The sequence below is a fragment of the Saccostrea echinata genome, unplaced genomic scaffold (genome assembly GCF_033153115.1).
Source record: "Saccostrea echinata isolate AGI-Se365-2 ecotype Australia unplaced genomic scaffold, CSIRO_AGI_Sech_v1 ptg000009l, whole genome shotgun sequence".
Classification (NCBI taxonomy): Eukaryota; Metazoa; Mollusca; class Bivalvia; order Ostreida; family Ostreidae; genus Saccostrea; species Saccostrea echinata.
In genome coordinates this window covers 21,797,789-21,820,746 of record NW_026889758.1, presented here as the reverse complement: position 1 = coordinate 21,820,746, position 22,958 = coordinate 21,797,789, and the positions used below count along the sequence as shown (strand labels likewise).

The following is a 22,958-nucleotide window of genomic DNA, read 5'->3' as shown; positions in this document are numbered from 1 at the left end:
TATTTTTAAGACGTAAGACATACATACACAAGAAGTATATGTCAGCATAAAAATTGCACATTTTAGTAAGCAGTATAACAAAAATTATGTAAAACTGCTTCAAATACATAATTCTGATGCTGAAAGTTCCAAAATAATTGTTACTTTATAAATATGTTTGAATTGTGAATATCGGGGAAACCATTTTACATTAGAAGTACAATATAGAAAATACCTGAATGAAGATAAATCAGCAGGAGTTACTGCCCTTAGCAACATTTTTTAAGGATGAAATAACTGATTAAATAAGGAAAATATTTAATTTTTTTTAACTCTTTTACTTTACAATATTTTCCATTTCACTTATTGAAAAACATTCTTTCGAAAGATATTTTTCTATTGGGTATGGATTTCAATTAATAACAGTTTTTGCTGAAACCTATGACATCACAGGAGGGTGGAATTTCCTTAAGGCACGTTACAAGAACAGTTTTGTTATGTATATATTTACCATCAAAACTGCTGGTATACTGACCCTAATGAAACCTGCAACCCTTTAACACGAGGCCCATATGCCACAATGCTCACCTGAGTCACAATGGCCCTTCTGTTCTTCATCATCAGATTTTTTCCCCTATATATGTATATTCCTAGCAAGATGAAAGCTATGCACCAGACCTGGGGATCATTGACGAGGCTGGCCAAGGATAGACAAGAGTGGAGGAAGTTTGTTGCTGCCCTACACACCACAGGGTGTAAAGGACAATGATGATGATACATATTCCTATTTAAAACTTTGATCGCCCATTGTGGCCACACCCTATCTCTGGGGGTCATGATTTGAACTTGAATCTTCAGTACCTATGGGTGTTACAAATTAAACAAGACTACCATGGCTATATTGTTCTTGAGAAGATTTTTTAAGATTATTTACATGTATATATTTTCCTATGTAAAAAATATGATTGCTGATTGTTATCCCCCACCCCTCACTAGGGAACTTAAATTTACACTACCATAGGATGCTTCCTCATGAATTTAAATAGTCATGCCTTAGCTGTTCTTAGGGAGAAGACTTTTAAAGATTTTTCCTATATATACCTATGTAAAGCTTTTATCCTTTAAAATTAATGTGGTCCCACACTAGCCCCAGGGATCACGATGTGAACATACTTGAATCTTCACTATCTGATGATGCTTCCCTAAAAAAATGACTTATGGCTTAGCTGTTCCTGAGAAGAAATTTTTACAAGATTATTCCTGTATTTGCCTATGTAAAAATTTGATTGCCCATTGTGGCCCCACATTATCCCTGGTAGCCATGATTTAAATAAATTTGAATCTTCTCCACCTGAGGATTCTTTCATATGAATATGATTCATCATGGTTTTGCTGTTCTTGAGAAGACAATTTTTAAAGATTTTTCCTATATATTTGATCAACCATTGTGGCCCCATCTTAACCCCAAGGGTCATAATTTGAAGGAACTTGAACCTTCACTACCTGAAGATGCTTCCATATAAATATGACTAATCATGGCTTTGCTGTTCTTGAGAAGCAGATTTTTAATAGATATTTCCTATATAATCCTATGTTAAACTTTGATTGCCAGTTGTGGTTCCACCCTATGTAGGGAGGGGGGGGGGGGGGTTAATGATTTGAACAAGTATGAATCTACACTACCTGAGGATGCTTGTGTATAAATAATATGACCAATCATGGCTTTGCTTGTCTTGAGGAGATTTTTTCCTAATTAATCCTATGTAAAAGATGGCCCATTGTGGCCCCACCCTAGCCCCAGGGTCATGATTTGAACGATCTTTTATGTAATAAAGCTTTTACCTAAGTTTTATCTTTTTTGGTCCTGTGCTTCTTGAAAAGAAAATTTTCAAAGAGTTTCATCTTTTTTGGCCATGTGGTTCTTGAGAAGATTTTCAAAGAATTTTTAAATTTTTATCTCTCCTTGAAAGAGGGTGTGGTCCTTCATTTGAACAAACTTGAATCCTCTTCATCAAAGGATGTTTTGTGGCAAGTTTGATTGAAATTGGCCATGCAAGTATCCTTGAGAAGAAGTTGAAAATGTTAAAAGTTTACAGACAGATGCTGAACAAAATGTGATCAGAAAAGCTCACTTGAGCTTTCAGCTGAGGTGAGCTAAAAATTTAACTGACATTTCCCTTGATGCAAGAAACTTGTAATCTTTTTACCAGAACTTACTGTTTTAGGTACATATGGATAAAGACAAACCCAGCAAAAGACGTCATTCTCATGAGTATAAACAGTGAACTTTAAAACCAAATGTGAAAAATATAAACATTTAACAAACACAAAAATAAGAAAGGAAAATAAACAAACAATGAGCCTAAAACATGCAGTTTGACTCACCAAGATGTGTCCTGTCAGGCTAAGAAACAGGCAGATTATGTTACACATGATGATGAAACAGAAAACATAAAACGTGTACATCCTTGTACAAGCTGTTTACCGATATTATGTGCAGATTTAAAAAAAAAAAACAGTACATGTACAACTAAGTACAGATCTATCACAATAGCAGTGTGATTAGGACATCATATACACATACAACACCAGTGATACATTAATGCATTCATAACAACACGGACCAGTGCTTTCAAACCTCGTCACAAAAACTAGATGATGTCATTTGTGTATCTGGATTCCTGGTCACAAAAGGAGGGAACAGAGAGTGATTATAAGCATACATGTATCTGATATGTTCAATTTGGGATGAAAAATGTTCATTTTACATCAACACTGTAGAATAGAATCACTTTTATTAGCAGGATTACAAAGGATGAGAATATAGACAGATGAGCTTAAATTATGTTCAACTGTCAAATATTACATGTAGGTTAAAAAAAACCCAGCAAATGAATAGTTTTTAGTGAAATCATGGGTTAACACCCCTTAGTTGTGTGATACCGGCACTTGTTAATTTTTTAAGCCTAGAATAGTGCTAGTTGAAAAATCTGAAAGCAAGAAATCAGATAAGGAGCAAATTTATTTATTATAAACAAGCAGATTGCCAAGACACCTGCTTTGTTTTTAATGGCCATTATGCAGGTGAGCTCAATGTACCATTTAATTGCTTATTTCTCCTTTGTTTATGGAGGAGACAGAACAATGGGTAAAAAAAAAAAAAAAAAACATTTACACCTTACTGAGCTGAGATCATACAAAGATACATATGTGAAGTTTTTGAATTTCACATAATATAAAACTGCTACATGCTTACAATGGTGATATGTTTGTTCACAAGATAGCAGGGGAAATCAATACCAAAAACAAGTCTATGTACATGTATTTGTTTTAAAATGAAGACTATACCAGCAATCAGGATTACAATGGTAATGTTTCAGAAGTTATACCTGATAAGAACTTTATACATATTCATCATGATAGTTATTCAAGAGACAGTCATATCTTAATTGTGAATATTGTGAGATAATGGTAAGCTATATAATAGTGTTTTTCACATTCAATCACATTCTACATTGAATTTCAAGATAACAATTACTTTTGAAAGGGCCCCCAGTCTGGAGAATCTGAAATTTTCTGATGCTAGGGAGTGGTCATTGTTCATGCTCTGAATGAAGTTCAACAATCTCTAACAAGCCACACAACTCAGTACAGTAAAATAAACAGTACTCTAAGTAACAAGCAAGAACTCAGATGCTACAGTCTAACAGTAACAATCACTAGTTAGTAGGGAAATCGCAAAATTAGCACTCTGATTCTTCCAGCCACAACATCTCATGCAATCTTCATGCCATACTTACCACCACTCTGGAGTAACTAATACCTCTCACCATTGGCTGGCCTTGGTCAGTGAGCATCCAATCAAATCACAATAGTGTGTACAGAAATTGATACCACAGAAAGCATACACCCAATCAGAAAATAAGCACATCAAGGCATTTCCATTCCATATAAAACTTGAACCAATTAATTGTGTATAAAACTATCTCCATTAATTTTCCAACTAAAAAAATTATAAGTAACAGCTTCTGATGAACCCAAATAACTTTCTCAAAAGTGGTATTACAAATGCACACACATTATCACTATTCTTTGAGTGTGTGTTTACATCAAAAGCAAACTTGATCTGCCATAAATTAAGTTTTCTGTTGGACAAAAGTCAAAGGCATTTGTTTTTCTTACTTCTTATTAGCAATCATTTGAAAAAAAAAGAAGAAATCACTGAGATCTTAAAATTGAATGCAAAACAATCTGGTTAGGCACACATCATGCTTAATGATTACCACCAGTATCTGACTATCAGTCTGACTGGAAAGCACTAAGTCCTGAGTTTGGAGATTTATCCACATCTTCACATTCAAACTCCAAACTCAGTCTTAATTACGATACTTCAATCTTCATAAACAGACTAAGAAACCACAACATGTTAGTTTGAATTTAATGAACTATTAGTCTTTGTAACAATCCATGTTGCTGATCAACAGCCTGTGTATAGATGTCTTTTAACATAACAAGCTACAAACAAAGGGAGGTAACTCAGTAGAAAACCAGATTCTCCTTGCCCTTATGCCAGAGGGCTGATTGGGCTTTCCTACCTCTGCTTTGTCTGGGCAGGGCAGGGGACACCTGCTCCCCGATGCTGTTTTGTGACTGATCGACTGATGTCATGCTGGCAGTGATACTTAGGTCCTGGGATTGGTCCATAACTGTCAAATGGAAAAAAATTGATCTTGCTAACATAAAAAATTCATACTTGTATATTTCCCATAATGTATGTTCAAATTGACAGAAATGAGTTGTGACGAATATTTAATAAAATTAGATGGAATTTTTTTTTATAATTTAAACAATACTACATTATCTAACATATCATAATTATGTACAATGCAATGTGATACAAAAATGGACAGTGCAGCACACATTACTGAGGTAAATGTAAAACTTACTCATGGCATTCTGAGGGAGGACAGGTGCGAACACATTTGCAGCAAAGTCTTCAAACATTGTGAAAGCAACATGCTGCTGTATGACTGTCTCAAAGTTCTTGGCTCGTTCTTCATAACTGTGCAGAATTAAGTAAGCTAGTAGTAAACCCATTTGAAGCTGTACACCTTTATCAACAGATGCTAATAATCATATGTACATTTTCACTGTTGAAATATACTAAGAGAAATTTATATCATTTATTCCAGTAAATGACTTTTTTTAAACACATTAATGCATATGTACAAATTAAGGAGTACATGTATGCATCACGTAATCAGTAGTCTCGTTCAACCAGACACTTGGCTGTGTCCCTTAACTTTGATGAGCAGAGAGTCTGGTAAAGACCCGTGATCACGTTTATAATACCAAAACAAGGCTTACCAAAATTCTTGTAAAAATTTTTGATTGGTTGAAAAGAACGCACCTCAAAATTTAAAAAAAATAGGTGATATAAATTGGCAGAAAAGCAACTTAAAAATGTAAAAGTTGAATGTCTACTAGTTGTAGCATTTAGGAAGGAATTGTTTGCGGTATTGCCCACAGGTTATGGGTGAGTGTTTTATACACTTGTTTTGCAAAAATTATTGTCAGAAGCAAAAGTAAAAGTAGTGTACCTGTACTCTACTGTCGCACTACTTTCTATAGTGTATGCTACTACATGTACTATTTTGTCGATTGTTATTGTTATTATACAATTAATTACCCCTTATGAGGTCAACATGGTGAAATAAGGACCCGAGACCTGGCCCACAAGGTGACCTGACCTGACCGAGGCCACGTAGCGGCTGAGGTCAGATCAGGTCAGCGAGTGGGCCAGGTCGAGGGTCCTTATTTCACCATGTTGAACTCATAACGGGTAATCAATTGTTTTATTATATCGATATAAGTTAATGCAATTTTTGTAGGCTTAATTACAAAAATAATCAATTGTGTATTAGACGTACGAACTGTTATTATCGTGTTCCATCAGGATCGGGATTCGATAGTGAAGTTGTTTACTTTTCGCCTGGAAGTCTTGTAAGTTTTTGCACCGCGGATTTATTAAAACACTCTGTGATTGTCAGTAACATGCATTTTTATAAATTCACAAATACCATTCCCGAGTACAATGACAATCTGGTGCAGACTTTTACTGTACAAGAGAGCCGAGTCTGCATTCGTTGAATTTGACATTGTTTCAATGAAAACAATAAACATGATAAATGTTATCAGGTTATGACGCATCTAAAGGCCAATCGTGCTCCGTATCCTAAAAATACTATACATATTTTTATAACGACATTTTTTGTAATGTACAATCATTACTGTATGCATAATTTTTTTTAAATTTTTGAATGGAATTTGGATTAACAGGTCATTTTTAGCGGTCATTATTTATAATGACCGGGTCATTATACCCCACGTGCAATGATTCCTAGGTCATTATTGCTGTAAACGGTACTTTTTGGAGTCATTATTGAGTTTAAAAGCCTTCCAACAAGCCAATCAAACTTGAGTATTCTTAATAGAGGTATAATAATTATCCTTTGGATCCCTGAAGAAGGGTCAGTTTATTAATATAAAAATCACAATCCAACAGAAAAATCATATATATAACATTCCTTTTCAAATGGGTCATCAAAATTAAAACAAGGTAATGCCCTCTATCAGTTACAAACACTACTGTGACTCGTCACCAGACTCTCTGCTCATCGGAGTCTACAGAGACAGCCAAGTGTCTGGTAGAACAAGACTACTGGTACATCATCAGGGATTGCTCTACAGAACATGTGATTTGTTGTATCTAATTAATATTCATGATTTTATGTTACTTGATCACAAAATCTGATTAACATATTTGCTATAAACATGTATGAATTTAAAAAGCAATAAACAAGGATACAATGAATGATAAAATGGCAGCAAGGATCGCTTGACACGACTAGCGTTGATTGCTGTAGCCCTGACTAGACCTGGTAGAACCTTCCTGTCTAATATTGCACCATCAAACAGAGGTCCAAAGAAAGGAACCTAGTCAAAATATCCAACAGTGTGAGAGGAACAGTGCTTAAAAAAATGTCAAATAGAGTATACAGAATATCAGGGAACAACAAATAAAATCAGCAATAAAGTGCATACTGAGCTTAAAAAAAAGGACATGGATGGATATTAAATACAGGGTCTTATCACTCTAGCATAAATACATGAACATGAATAGGACAAATATATTCCACCATTGAAAAGAGTTTGAAATTCTATAGATTCAGAGATAAAATTTCAAAATTTTGGATTGGCTTAGAAATGAAGTCCTGTAAGATGTTTTTTTAAAGAAGTCATTAACAGTTTATATAGATAAATTATTACCTCTGCTTTTTTGTTAATCTCAATTCTGTACAACCCTGAGGGTAGTGGATAAATGATAATGAGGACATCCCCAAACTCTGTCGGAATAATTCCTCGTCTGTAATCGCGGGTATGCTCTGACCAGACAATGTGAATCTCATCATTTCCTAAATGTCTCATCTGCAAAAAAAACCCCTCTTCATGAATGCATAATAAAAGCACACAGTATTAGAAACAATATCAAGAAATTCATGCATTTTGCTCAATGGCTTTCATATTTCCCTAAATATCTGTAATTGGTTTCATACCTTTATATAATTAGTTAAATACCTTTATATGCATTGCATCATCAGAGCCTGAAGGCATCCTTGTAGAGACATGAAATATACACTCTGTGAGTGACGTGGCGTAGTATGGTGCTGTATCTCCAGTGGTCCTGTTTTGCTGGAGTCCTCCTAAAAAACCCTGATGAGTCTCTAAGTCCACCTGAATTCAAGAAATATCTATATCTATATCTATATATATATATATATATATATATATATATATATATATATATAGATATATATATATATAATAAAACAGAAAAACATGTACATACATATATATCCATCTTGTTACCAAAAAAAAATTGTTTACCATCATTTCTTTCAGTTTGAAAAGAAGTTGGGATTATTGACACTACATCCAACTTCAAGTTAATTTCAAATATTGTGGATCAGCTTGATACACTTCACTTGTATAAATTGTTTTATATTGTGTATACAAATAGCTAGAAATACTCTTAAAAGGTTTCAGCCTGATTTGCAGATGAATTAATAAAAAGAAAAACTTCCTTCAAATTAAAAAAAAAAACATGCCTTGTCAATATAAGAACTTTGTGACTTAAATTTAATAAACCTGCTGTTCTTAGATACCATGACTGCCACCAAAGGAATTATAAAAGCTCCACAACATTTGTAATGACAAGATGAAGTTGAGACCTACACTGAACACATCAAAACTTTTACATAAAATGTCACCAGGAGTTACCTCCCATCCTAGCCCTGCTACAAAGTCTTCAAATGCTTTACTTGCTCCACAATTTGAGAGGATAGAATTCTTGTCTTCTTGGCCCTCAGCCACATATATCACAGCAAACTTATGTGTTTCACGACTGAAAATAACAACTCTTATGCAATAAAGATCTGATGCAAGAAAAGATTTCATTTATATACAATACATATCATTAAAAAATAATACATGTATATATTTTTTCCTTAATGCAATGCGTTACCTTTTTTAATCTTAAATCTGAAATTCTTTACATTTGTTTTTATTCCTTAACACACACATTTAGAAATCAACTGGTTACATACCATTTTTGATTGTCCAGATTTTTCAGTTCTCTCAAAAGTTTATCACTCTTCCTCAAAAGGTCAAAGTGGCATCTGCAAATACAACTAACACTGTATAGAACTGAAACATCATACATACAAACTTTGACCTTTTCCTATGAGCAACTGAAAGCAAAATCTAGATAAATAAAACATCTATAGATCTCTATCTAGTATTCCTCTACATACAATATATAATGAAAATGAATCTGGGTTAAAATAACCTGTTTTACACTTACATAGTGAAAATAAAGCCTATACATTATGCTAGTCAAAAATATTCATTTTTTGTATCATATTAATATGTGATATATTTTCTCAATGCATTGATTTTAATCCCAAAACCTAGAGTTGTCTTCAGTTAACCCTTCCCCATCTCTATAGTAAGTGTGAAATCTGCTTGTCACAAATTGCAAGTTATCTCATCTCATGCAAATGTATAATGTTCATATCAGTTAATATTGATTACCGGGTAAAACATCTAAAACTAGAGGCCCATAGGCCACACTGCTCACCTGAGTCACATTGGCCCACTGTTCTTCAGCATTAGATTTTTTTTTCAAATTTTTTTTCTGTGTAAAAGTATGATTTTCTATTGTGGCTCAACCTTACCCCTGGAGACCATGATTTGACTAAATTTGAATCTACGCTAATTGAGGATGCTTCTGTATTGATAAGACCAATCAAGGCTTTGATGTTCTTGAGAAGATTTTTTTAAAGATACTCTCCAATGTATTCCTAAGTAAAATTTTGATCGCCTATTGTGGCCCTACCCTATCCCCCGGGGTAAAGATTTAAACAAATCTGAATCTACACTATATTTTCAAAGATTAATCCCTACATATTTCAGTGTAAAACTTGGTCACCTACTTTGGCCCCACACTATGTATGGGTCGTCATGATTTGAATAAACTTGAATCTACACTATGTAATGAATCTTTCATATAAGTTTCATCTTTTCTGCCACAGTGGTTCTTCAGAAGATGATGTTCTCAACTTTTCACCAATTCTTAATTATCTCCCCTGAAAATAAGGCATGGCCCTTTATTTGAACCAACTTGAATCCTCTTCACCCGAGGATGCTTTGTGGCAAAGTTGATTGAAATTGGCCCATTGGTTCTGGAGAAAAAGTCGAAAACGTGAAAAGTTTACAATGACCACAGCAATGATTACAATGACAGACAACGGACAAACTTAAATCAGAAAAGCTCACTTGAGCCTTCGGCTAAGGTGAGCTAAAAAAGTAATTAATATGAAGTCTGTACTTGATTCCTCAAAATGTAGTCAATTATTGTTGCATAAAATATGTTAATGCCAAAAGACAGTCGTAACTATATGGTTACCAGCATTTTGATACTATTACAAATCTTTCAGTTACCAATGTTGAAGAACTTGTATGTCATACCTCTGTTCCCATGCAAGCAGTCCTAATTGGTCCAGCAGCATCCTACACATCTGGAATGGAGGCATTGTCTCTTCAGCTTCACTGGGAACCTGAGGTTTGGCCAACATACTACAAGTAGGTAAAAAACTATTACATACAAAAAAATCCCCATATTTTATTCTTCAAAATGAGTATTTAATTAATAAACACTTTTTGTCTTTGAATTTTTATGATAAACTAATAACCGTAAAATCCCTTTTAACTGCCCTTGCCCCTAAGGCCTTTTTCAATTGTCAGGCAATAAGGGCCCCCTGTGATTACATATATCTTTGTAAAAATGAAAATGATTATACAAGAATCGTATCGAAAGTCCGCCATAATTTGAAGTAAAAATGAAACTTGGTTACTGGGTAATTCTTACATAAAGTATTCCTGAAAGTGAAAGATTCTTAGAACTACCTAATCATTATGTATTTCTGAAAGTGAAATTTACCTATGATTTGTTCTCCTTGTGTTTTCTCCCTTTTTTCAGTGGAAAAATAAATCACTGAGCATAACTTATGGTAAATTAAAGTAAGACATTATTTAGTGGTTCTCTGATTTATTTATTTTTTTTAAAGATACCAAAATAATCGCCCCCATTCTCAATTTTCTAAGTGCCCAGGGTGGTTAAAAGGGCTTTTATGGTAATACCAAAAATCCAAATATCATAAAAACAGACAGGTATTAATCACACTATATGAATCGTACTTATTAGCTACATATTGGAAAGTAGTAGTTTTATTTGCATATTTTGTGCATGAACCTAATTCATGTATTCAAGTAATCTACATTGCCTATGGAATCTTTGCCTTATATGCTATTTCACTTGCTAACAAATCTTTCGGAAATGAACCTTGAATACGTTTGAAAAAGAAAATGTTTTCTTTTCAAATATCAACTTATATGCATTTATAAAGGAGCAAAAATTATCTTTTCATTTAATCTTTTTACAATGGGATTCAAATATATTATGAATTACAGTATATTCAGAAGCATCAAATTAAACTGTTACAAAAAAGATTTAGCCTATTTTATTTCTAGTCACATTAAAAGCTTCTGAAAATTTCAGAGTTATATTCTTCCTTGTTGAGGGATGGTCATAGTTAACACATGCTGATAACAGCTAATATCTTTTGACAATGTTGATGATATAACTAAATTTTATAATTTGTTTGAAATTAAAAAACAATCTCGATATTTAAGAGAATCATCACTTTATTCTTCAAACCACCACCAATATATGGTAAACACAAATTTCCCACAACAAATAGTATAGATATTGAGGTTGAATAGATTAATTTTCTCTGACTATTCATATCACATTTTGTCAAAACTTTCATAAAAAGTAGAAAATTAGTCTCTGTTTCACACACACACACAAGCAACTCTTTCTTTTACATTGTAAGTCTTGTTAAGAAACAGATTAAAAAATTCATTTCAAAGCATTTATGTGGGGTTCCTAATAAATTGTAGAATATGAAAACTGCATTAACTTCATTTCCAATTTTGCTTCAATTGCTTTAAAATATCCCAGAAAATGGACTCTTTACCATCAGTAATAATGCAAAAAAAAAAAAATTAATAAATATATAAATAAATTTAAAAAAAATAAAAAACAGGACAATGTACTATTCCTTTGAACATTGAACTAGCATGTGCATCTAACAAAATTTATACCTTCCCTTAGTACACGCCGTATATCCAGATCAGTGGCCAACTTAACTAACATAAACATCACAAAATCATACCTAACTGCAGATTGTATTGTGTATTTTAATCCCTTTTCTTTGTTTCATTTCTGTTGCTTTTTTATTATTATTATTTTTTGAGGGGGGGGGGGGGGGGGCTTTTGTAATCATTGTCCCAAGCCACAGGTTTTGTGTCCATTCTACTTCCAAAAACAGAATGGACACAAAACCCGTGGCTTGCAACAATGCTTTGTAATGTTCATCAGTGACAAATAATTCAGCAATATGGAGGTATTGTTTATATGAATGATCTCTTTCAACTGAAAATTCATTGAAAGAAATTTTTGAATTGTAGGAGTATTAGTTTTGTTTTATTTTGTTTTTAGTAGACTTTGCATTATCTTTCCACTTGACATTGCTTAAAATAGGATATTAGTGATTACCGTAGATCTGGAAATTTTTACGTTGATTTATTTTTGCGAATCTGGGTCAAAAGTCTGTTGATTTATTTTTATGTTTAAAATTTTTGCGAATCGTCATTTGAACTAAAATATAAAAAGCTCTTAAAATTTTCTTAAACGTTTGTAAGTTATGCATGTACATACAATAAATTACGAAAAAACATACAATATTAAACTACGCCAACGTTCAATAATCAGATAAAAATATTAGAAAAGATAAATCATCCAAAGTGTTGAAAGTTTTCATAACATTTTCATAAATCACACATGTACATAAAATATACATAAAGATGTACAGTGTAATCTTAAAGTAATCTTTAGATAAAAACATTTTTTGTTGTTGATTTATTTTTAAGAAAAATATTTTTGCAAATGTAATGCATGAGCAAATTTGCTAAAAATTTATCTACAGCAAAAATTTCCAGATTTACAGTAACATGGGATGGCTGTTTTTCCTCATAAATCCTCTAAGATGCCTTTATAAAAGTTTCCATACTTTAGGACATCAAGAAAAATAACAAAATGTGTGTGCATCCCCCTGTAATGTTGAATGTTTGATAAAAGACACCAACTTGATCAAAGTTAAAGGGATTACACATGGATAAGCCATGACTTCAATCATATCAACAAAAAAACATTAAAAAAGTGGAGGGGTTAATGGTGGTCTATGTTTACACTGGTGGATGTTTTCAGCTTGCAGTAAAACAATTTAACTGTACACAAACTGTATCAACAGAATGTCACATATTTTACTTAATAAAAATAAAAATATTAATTACAGAATTCTACAATTTACAGGGACACACCTTGCATATGCACTGGTAGCTCTGGGAATAACAGTTGTATGGTTTGTTTTGTGCATTTTTTCTCTTTAGTGCATATTATATGTACTCTTTATTTAAATCTCTACAGAACAGTTTAATTACTTACTACATATGTGATGTTAAATTATAAGTTTAAAACTCAATCAAAATTGACATTCTTGTCCTTTACATGAGTTTCAAAGAGATGTAGCAAAATAATAAATAAAAAAAAAAACTACTGCTCTACAATGAAATAATTTAAAGTTCTCTTTCAAAGTAAAGTAATTATTCTGAAAAAATTCGAGAAAATTCGAAAAAGCTCAAGTTAGTGTGCATTTTAAAATAGCATTTAATATTAATCTACATATAAATTAAACAAAAGCAAATTGCATTAAATTACCAATTATCTTGACAAATAGGAATGTGAGACCTGTTAAGCATAAATTGAAAGTAAAAAAAAAAAGGAAAAAAAAAAGAGTCATAAATCGTAATAAATGTGATAAGAAAAGAGGTGCCCTATGTGTAAATCAGATGAATATATAGTTTTTTATATACATATATTTCCATTTCTATTTGTTTTCTCTGTGATAACTCTCTGAAAGTTAGTTGAGTTGATTTCTTGATAATTCTACCGGAATGTAAATTTCGCCAAGCGAAAGGTCAGGATCTAACAAGGCCTTATATGCATGTAATTCTCGTGCGACTGTCTTTGTGTCTGGCGCTAAGGAGGCCTAATATGCATGTAAATCTCGTGTGGCTGTCTTTGTGTTTGACGTCAGTGGGCGGGGACTATTGAAATTGACATGGGAGGCCTTGTGTAATTTAAATCTATTAGACTACATTTTTAAATTCTAAATTTACAATTTTATTTCACATTGAAATGGAAATATAAGGAATCACTGTCTAGTTAGTAGAGTATGCCAGGGACATCAACAATAGTTGGAAATGTGGGATAATTTAAACATAACAGGCTTCGCCTTAAATAAATTCCTCCCACTGCAGTGCTATATGTTTCACACTCCAATACAGTGATTTTTTTTAATTAACTTTTAGAAACCATAACAAGCAAATGATTGGTTGTCATTGCATGTATGATGATTACATCTACTCTATAAGAGGTCACATTGTGCTACAAAATATTGGGTTGTAGACATGTATATTTAATTTCAGACTGAAATTTAAAAAAAATTATGGTGCTATGAATGAAAAGAAATATATAACAAATGATTTTTTCAAAAAGCGATTTTCTGAGAAAGTACTCTTCTGTGTAAAATAGATAAGTGTATACATTTTATTGTCAGAATTTCAGAGGGAAAAAAATGGTGGTGCTTTGAACTACATGTAGAAGCAATAAAAATTAAATGATTTTTTTAAAAAAAAGCTTTTATTATTGAGAAATTGAGGTAAAGAAAAATTGATGAATGTGATTTTTCTTAAAACAGCTATAATTTGATAGAGGTATTGAGAGTTCTACAGAAACAACTGTACAACAACTACAGACCTGGCCCTAAAACAACACACACTTACTTCTGCAATTCCACACCTCTGGCAATCCACAGGAAAAAGTCAAATAAAATAAAATCATGCAAAAAAGCTGTATTAAATTTTAACTATAAATGGGCATAATTAATTAATGCTAAAAAATATCTTCATATGTGCTCAAAAACTATTTCAAAATAGCACATGCCGACCAACTAAATAACTCTTGGAATGTTATTTGATATTGATAACCACACATACACTTTATATGTATATATATATGTATATATATATTTAAGTTTGCATACATACATACATCTTAAAGTTTTATACTTTTTTCTTTTTTTCCAATATTTCCTTTGTTTGAAATGGTAGTGACTAATTCCAGCATTAAATTACTTTAGTTGGAAAAGTTCTTAAGTCTTGTGTCTGTTTTAAACCTAGTATATATACTGTAATGGTGTCTTATCAGGAATCACTCACCCTCTGTCTGCCTTATGTTTGCTGTAGTACTGCAGTTCATTGTTTTTCTGATGTAGAACCATCCTCTTTATGGCTTCTTCACTCTCTCTACTAAATCCTTCAGGTGTGGATGCCTCCAGGTTCAGTGGCTCCCCAGGTATTAAATGACATTCAGGACTGGTGTGACCTATATACCTCAACATCTGCAAAAGGTGATTAGGGAAATATTCACACACTAAGTAAATTTAACAATTGGATAAAAATGTATGCTGAAGAGTCAGCCAGTCAGTCATTCCTTGTTTCTGCCCTCTTCAACATTGTTTCAGAACAAAGAAAATACTTTATTACAGTATACAAGGAAATTTTTGCCCCTGTTTTTTTTTTTTGCCCCTTTTGCCCTACTCTCAGTTGGGTGAATTTAAAATGGGGCAAATTCAAAGAACACTGTATAATTTCTTAAACAGAATTGTGATTGGGCAAATTTAAAACTAAACAAAATTGTTTACATGTGTGAAAGGGCAAAAATAACCCAGGGTGAAAATAACCCTCTTTACAGTAATACAGCATGCACAGATCTGGCAGATATACTTTACTGAAAGGAAAAAGAAATGCATACCTAAATATAAAAGGTTAGAATTTATTACTATATGACACAATGATAACCAAATACATTTTTACGTAATATTTCATTCATAATTGTCATTAATCAAGGCATAATTGAATCAAATGACATTTTAGCACCGCAGTTATCAAGTATAGGGGGTATTGTTATTGTGTTATAGTATGGATCAGTTTTATAATTCAATATTTCAAAAGTCAATATTGTGTGTGTGTCCTCATCCCGTATTTACAGCAGCTGGTATCAATTTGAGCATAAAATCGATCAGATGGTTGATTCTTTCAACAGGGATGAGATTTCACTCCTCCTTTAATGCTTGCTTCAGCTCATTGGTGGCATTTGAAATGAGATATGGGAATCAAATACCTCAATTCATTTCATCCTATAAATGCCCAGTTGGAGACAATTCGGGAATACATGGCGACCATTCTGTGCCCGTACATTGTTGGTCACATGGAAATCCCAGCATACCCTTGGAACATGGTTGTAAGGCCAGTTGAGTGGGTAAATATGATTGTTCACAAGAGAGTTTTGACAAACTCTGGTTACATTGAGCTGGAGGCAAACGTGCTTAAATTAGACATACATCGCATGTGTGCGCGAGTGAGAGGAATACTGACATAATATTGGTGAGCTCACAAACTAAAATTGCACAATACGTTTCTTTCAGTCTTTTGGTGAATGTAATGATTATGACTGTCTCCTGTATTAAAAGCAGTTTCAGTGGTGGTGAGGTGGCGGTTACACAGGTGGCAGGATGAATAGCCCAATCTTATGTGGCTTTGTTACATCATCATGGTTGGTTGGAAACCCTTCCAGTTCCTCTCTAATGATGGATAAGTTGTTCTATGGTGGAAAAGTTACCTCAAACTGCACAGCAACCTGTTGTTGCATTTCCTTTATTCTGGCAATGCAATAGGCAGACCCAATGGAACTTCCGTCAGCTGTACCATGATTGTAAGAAATTCAAATTGTCTATGAATATTGAAAAAATGATATGTATACACCTAATGCATCAAATGGTATTAAAAATTGTGCTGACAAATTTGTCATCATCAATATGCACACGTTTTTTTTGCTTTTTACCACTTTTCCTACATGACATCAAACATTTCATTGTTGAGTAATTTTGAACACCGATTTTAGTGCTCAGTAACCAAGGTACTCATCAGACCAGTTTTTATAATTTTTGGCTAGGCAGTCCAAAAATTTGCGCTTATTAGGTTACCCTGGGTTTCTTTTTCCTTTCGGGATAAATTCAAAACTAGTATTTGAAACATGAATAGACACAACTGTAGTATATCAATGAAAAATATGCATTTCTTTTTCCTTTCAGTATATACTGTAATACAGGTGACTTTTGATAACTCAAAGTACTTCAAATGATCAAGAGTTTAAGTTTTCCAGGTTTTCAACTACTTAAATGTCCAGTTAAAAGTGCTAATTAGGTCTAGCTTGCTTACCCATATCTACTTTGAGGTATCACAGGTATAGAGAGAGAGAGATTGAGAGATCAAGAAATTTGAGAGATCAAAGTTTGAACCAATGAGAGTCACCTGTAGTTCATAACATGCTGACTTACATCATTCAGGTTGTCCTGATGAGGCAGTGAAAGGTTATACAGAGGCATCTCAGAACTAGGTCTCTCTGTCTCATTGTGGGCAATATCCTGGTCATCATGCAGCAACAAAGGTTCAAGTTCACCTGCACTTGACATATCTAACAAAGCTTTGGCATCTGTAAAGGAACCTCAAATATTCACATTTGACATATATGTATCTGAACAAATATTCCGTTTACACTTGACATATGAGCAAAAGTTATAACAAAGTTCAGAGAGTGAGAAGTGTTTTTAAAACATGTCTCTGGTGACAACCTACTTTTAACAGAGGATCCCTCCTGACACCAAGGAGGTGCATACAACATAGAAGATTCCCAGGCATATTTCCCCGTCAGGTCCCTCAGCAATACTCTACACACAGTACGAGCTGTGGTCAGTCCCACAGTTACACCACCCCCAGGTAAGTCCACCTATAGAAAATAAAGAGCAGGTGACTACCAGAATCAAGTCCATAAAATGTTGTCATGAATAACCTAATAAACATATAGATGTAGAGGAACTTACCAAGGCAGGTAACTCAATGAATGATATCAAGGTTTTCTTATTCTGCACAAAGAACTGAAATAATAAAATTACATGATTTAATCCCTACAAGTAGATCTGGCAGAAATTTTAAAAAAAATGTATTTCTTAAAGTATAACTGTGCCCAAACTTATGAACAGCTGATTAATAACAGACCTGTATGTTGGAGGAATAGAAGATGTCCTGTTTTAGATCATTAACTTCTACTTCCTCCAGATCGTGATGTTCTTGTATGGAGGATGACAGACGTGATGCTCCAGACCCCATGGGGAAATGACACATGTGATTCACCATGTGATTGATTAACTGAAAGAAACAGGAGAAAAATCAAAGTAAGAATCATTGATTAACTATAAGATAATACATTGATAAACTATAACACTTTTCTGGACCAATTTTGATATACAGGTTATTCATTTATTGTAATATAAACAACAATAAATATATATGTGCATCTACATGTATATAAAAATTAGACGTGTCAGGGTGACACAAATGCCCCCACTGACATGCATGTTTTCTGGAATAAGTTGTCTATAATCAATATCATGAAATGAATCATAGATGTCAAATCGCGATAACATAAATTCATGAGTTTACTGAAGATAGTTTTTACATGTATTTCAGCATTATAAGAATAAAGGCAAGTAATTTTATTTGGTGAGAGGTGCTTCTCATGAAATAACAAGATAATAGGTTCTTCGTGTATATTTGAGAAACTACAGTATTATATTTTGCTTTTAATGTGAAGTGCATTCATCCTATGGCATTATGCATGTATCCTCATAACTTCTTATTTTCTGTGTATCCTATCCTACCATGTTTCATTTCAAGAGTAATATTGCTGGTTTCCTACCAAAATGAAGCTACTAAAGACACTAACCAGTTTAGCAGCACACTGTATGGAGTCACAGTCAGAGGGTTTCCTGTCTGATTTATAATCCCCTACTGGACTCTGAAGCTCCCTCAAGTGATCAAAATCTGCATCCTGTATCATCCCTGCAAGGACCTGTCTGGCCTGGGATAAGGACTCGGTACTATGGCCCTTCACGGCCACATCCAGCACCTGGAGAATCAGTTCAAAATCTAGCTCAACATTGTATGAAGCTGAACTGCTACAGATTACAAGAGTCCTTAGAATTCCATTCTTATTATTATACATGTATTTTACTTCTGGGTTAAATTTATTAATTATCAGTATGTGGAAACAAAGCACATTTATGCAAACAAACTATACCTGTGTTTTTTAATGTCATGTTTCAGTTGATCGTTATTAAACTTAAAGCAAAAGCTACATATATAAAATTTTTCACATTAAAAACTGATTGTTGTCACAAACCTGGAACACTTTGTATACACAACTTCTGTCTGTATCTGTTGTTTCAAGAACAAGAGAGATTGGCATCTTCATACACCACTCCACAACACAGAATAACATGCCAACTATCAGCTGAAATCCAAAGTAAATAATGTAAAAAAGCAAGCACACCATCACCAAAGGCATGTTTTTATGTCTTGTAACATGTGAAGAAATTCCACCATTGTATGAATCTGCTACTGTCTCACAACTTACCCTCCTCTCATCCTGGGACACCTCCAGTCCTGTCAGGGGGATTAAGGCAGACACTGTAGCAGTCACAACCTCTATTATATGCTTTGGTAAAGCTGCATGGTAGTTTAACAACTGTTCGGTATGATCACACAACATTGATAGCACATCAGTTGCTGTTTTAGCAACTACTTTGTTTTTGCACTGAAACAGTAAAGAATAATACTATGATAATAACAATAAAATTGTGACTTGATAATAAAAAAAAATTCAAGTTTCCTTAATATCTGGAAAAATTATTAACTTTTATTCAGTGTCATACCCTAAGGTTTCCAAGTAATACAATCACAGCCTCGTGAAGTTTGGCATGAAGGGTCTGATGACACAACTCTTCATATAAATATATACCAATACTGCTTAAAGCTATACACCTGAAACATTACATATCATCTGTTGAAAGAGTAACATTTTCCAGAATTTCTTAAGAAAACTTAACTTTCAAAAACCTTTCTGTTCATGTAAGCAGAAACTTGTTACTGAAGTCATATCTAAACATTTACCGGTATGTCCAGAATCTACTAATGTCGCCAAGAACATTTCACCTCAAATATTTGTTTTAACATGGACAACGTTTAAAGGGGCTCAGTGGTTGCTTAATATGAATAAACTATCTTTAAACTTTGACCTTAGAGCAAAGAATCCCAAATTAAGTAGTAAATATGAAATTTATAGCTTAAAAAACATTCTAATTATTGCATCCCAATAGTCATTTCAATAATCTTAACCCTTGACCTTGGATCAGGTGACTCCAAAATGTCTCAAAAATGTGATATCATCACATCCAATTACATGTATCATGATTCTGAACTTTGACCAACAGCTCCCAAAATCTTCCTCTTAACACAGTCCATATATAGTAAATAAGAAAAAAGTCTAAAAGTTGAGTGATGCTGTTTATTGTGTCACAAAGGCGTAGACAGAGAGACAGACAGATGGACAGACATGCACAAAGTATATATTATATTTATGATAACCTGACAACATTCAATTCATACCTGGCAGTTTCTGCTGATTCTTTCTTTCCACTGTGTAAAAGTTGATTAATTATGGATTCCTATCAAAGAGAAAAAAATTCAGTATTAAGGTTTCTTGAAGAACATTGTATTTATAATTTGTCACCATTATTCTTTTGTTTCTTTAATGAAGGCTTACCTTGAATGTGTTACAGGACAAAGACTCTACAGACAGATCCCCAACATTCAGTACTTGTATGTCCTGGTAGTGGTTAGGGAAACACATTAAACTCCCTATTAAAGAAAGGGCCTCTGATCTAGGAGTCTGAAAACAAGAAGTGGTTTAAAAATGTCAGGTTAAATCTCTAATCAGAAAAATATCATGGCAACTAGCAAGTATCAAGTTGTACTGAAAGCTCATTTTGTGAATTTATAATAAAAATCCAAACCTTGAAAATTATGCCCAAAAGATAAATATAGATCTATTAATGGGAATACTTATACTACTGATTCTGCTTTTGTTTGATGACAAACCTGTCTGAGATCTGGAGATGACAGAACCACTCCAGCTGCCTGGATGAAGTTTTTTATAAGTAAGGTGGAGCTCTGTAATGGCATCGAGAAGAATCGGGGCCCACAGTGTCTTACCAATACATTAACAATCTCCTGTCAAATAGAATTCACAGTCAATAATACTACCAATACATCAACAATCTCCTGTTAATTAGAATTCACGGTCAATGATACTACCAATACATTAACAATCTCCTGTCAAATAGAATTCACAGTCAATGAAACTACCAATACATTAACAATCTCCTGTCAAATAGAATTCACAGTCAATGATACTACCAATACATTTATTTATCAATCTCCAGTCAAATAGAATTCACAGTCAATGATACTACCAATACATTATTAATCTCCAGTCAAATAGAATTCACAGTCAATGATACTACCAATACATTATCAATCTCCAGTCAAATAGAATTCACAGTCAATGATACTACCAATACATTAACAATCTCCTGTCAAATAGAATTCACAGTCAATGATACTACCAATACATTAACAATCTCCTGTCATGGAATTCACAGTCAATGAAATTACCAATACATTAACAATCTCCTGTCAAATAGATTGATTGATTGTTTGTTGTTTAATGTCCCTTTCGAGAATTTTTCACTCATATGGAGACGCCACCACTTGCTGGTGGAGGGCTACAAAATTTGACCTATACTCGGCACTCAGGGCCATTGAGCAGTGAGCGATCTTTTTCGTACCAGCACCTACTGCAACACGGGATCTCTGTTTATACAGTCTCATCCGAAGGACCGGTCTCCACATCCCACAGTGGGAATTGAACCCGCGACGTAAGGATCAACTCCTTACTCCGCGACTCTAGAGCAGATGCTCTAACCACTGCGCCACATGGGCGACCCTGTCAAATAGAATTCACAGTCAATGAAACTAACAATACATTAACAATCTCCTGTCAAATAGAATTTGCAGTCAACGATACTACCAATACCCATGTCAAATACAATTCACAGTCAACTAAAAATCAATTATTTCTCTTTGAATCTTATCTCATCCAGGTAATTCTTGCACAGTTTTTCTGTATCACAATTTACCCACCTTTTATACTAAGCCCTATTAACTACATCTGACACCTACCTGGTCTGTTGAACCAATCCCTTTGTGGAGGCACATGTAGAACTGGGAAAGTAATTCTGGAGGGAGGGGGAGGTCATGTCTTCTGACCACTGTCTGACACAGAAGCTGATAAGCTAGGAGTTTACCTTTCTTAAAGTCATCTGATAATGTCAAACACTGAAAAGGAAAAGTCACAATATACCAGTGCATTTAGTTCAATGTGTTGGAATATTACAAAAGAAAAATCTTCTCTTTTAGCTTGTCATTTTTTTTTATCCAAAAAGCTGTTCTGCACTTCATTGCTCAGCATTGTTCAGCAAAAAGAATCAGCAAACAGAAAAAATCAATAAATTGGTAAATACGACAGAGTTTATAAATTCTAAAAGTGCATATCCTACTTCATTTAGATGTATATGAACTTGATTTATGATTATCCCATATACTTTATTCTACTTGCCCCATTACTTAAGAATTCTCCAAATGTAAACACTAAATACAGACCTCAAACTCCCAAGGTGTGATCGTCGTGGTGGGAGGGATGTATTCAGGGGTCGGGGGAGAAAATGTGTTATCCTCTGACACACCTAAGTTATTCCGAATCTACAACCAAAACAAAATGATGTAAATATTGACAGAGTATTATATATTCCTTAAAAGCATAAAGTATTGATTGTTAAAAAATATAACCAAGATCCAAAATAATAATTCATCCACAACTGGAAATGTGACATATTTATAATTATATGAATATGAATAAATATGAAAAAAAAATTGTTATGAACAGTAACTGTCAAATGATGAGCTATGAATAAGATTTTATCAGTTCTTTAAAGTGCAGCTGTCATCAAAAACATTATGTGTCTATAATTGTTTTAATTGAAATGGCTATGGAATTTAAATATCATTTAACAGATTGAGACTGATAGTTTCTCAACTCATTTTCAATCATGCATACTAATATGATATATGTAGTAAGTTTTTATACAATGTACTTG

The 22,958-nt window shown here is 33.4% G+C and overlaps 2 protein-coding genes across 5 annotated transcripts in view; one reads left to right on the top strand and one right to left on the bottom strand.

Moving 5' to 3' along the window:
- LOC133182031 (presenilin-1-like) overlaps nucleotides 1-22,958 on the top strand; it is a 97,617-nt gene that overhangs the window by 29,374 nt on the left and 45,285 nt on the right. The window lies entirely within an intron of this gene.
- Nucleotides 1-22,958, bottom strand: part of LOC133182023 (ral GTPase-activating protein subunit alpha-1-like) — a 61,886-nt gene that overhangs the window by 2,766 nt on the left and 36,162 nt on the right. For 3 of the 4 annotated variants that reach the window (XM_061316720.1, XM_061316722.1, XM_061316723.1), the window contains 22 exons: nucleotides 22,465-22,563; nucleotides 21,985-22,140; nucleotides 20,842-20,973; nucleotides 20,507-20,632; nucleotides 20,350-20,408; nucleotides 19,617-19,725; nucleotides 19,319-19,498; nucleotides 19,085-19,195; nucleotides 18,629-18,811; nucleotides 17,902-18,051; nucleotides 17,727-17,780; nucleotides 17,482-17,632; nucleotides 17,184-17,338; nucleotides 15,004-15,185; nucleotides 10,069-10,176; nucleotides 8,646-8,717; nucleotides 8,320-8,443; nucleotides 7,618-7,773; nucleotides 7,309-7,467; nucleotides 6,848-6,975; nucleotides 4,926-5,041; nucleotides 4,575-4,685 (listed from right to left, as the gene is read on the bottom strand). In XM_061316720.1, coding sequence (XP_061172704.1) covers nucleotides 4,575-4,685; nucleotides 4,926-5,041; nucleotides 6,848-6,975; nucleotides 7,309-7,467; nucleotides 7,618-7,773; nucleotides 8,320-8,443; nucleotides 8,646-8,717; nucleotides 10,069-10,176; nucleotides 15,004-15,185; nucleotides 17,184-17,338; nucleotides 17,482-17,632; nucleotides 17,727-17,780; nucleotides 17,902-18,051; nucleotides 18,629-18,811; nucleotides 19,085-19,195; nucleotides 19,319-19,498; nucleotides 19,617-19,725; nucleotides 20,350-20,408; nucleotides 20,507-20,632; nucleotides 20,842-20,973; nucleotides 21,985-22,140; nucleotides 22,465-22,563 — 2,821 coding nt within the window. Of the gene's footprint in view, nucleotides 1-2,364; nucleotides 2,384-4,574; nucleotides 4,686-4,925; nucleotides 5,042-6,847; nucleotides 6,976-7,308; nucleotides 7,468-7,617; nucleotides 7,774-8,319; nucleotides 8,444-8,645; nucleotides 8,718-10,068; nucleotides 10,177-15,003; nucleotides 15,186-17,183; nucleotides 17,339-17,481; nucleotides 17,633-17,726; nucleotides 17,781-17,901; nucleotides 18,052-18,628; nucleotides 18,812-19,084; nucleotides 19,196-19,318; nucleotides 19,499-19,616; nucleotides 19,726-20,349; nucleotides 20,409-20,506; nucleotides 20,633-20,841; nucleotides 20,974-21,984; nucleotides 22,141-22,464; nucleotides 22,564-22,958 lie in introns of all 4 variants that reach the window. The other variant, XM_061316724.1, reaches the window with a different exon arrangement.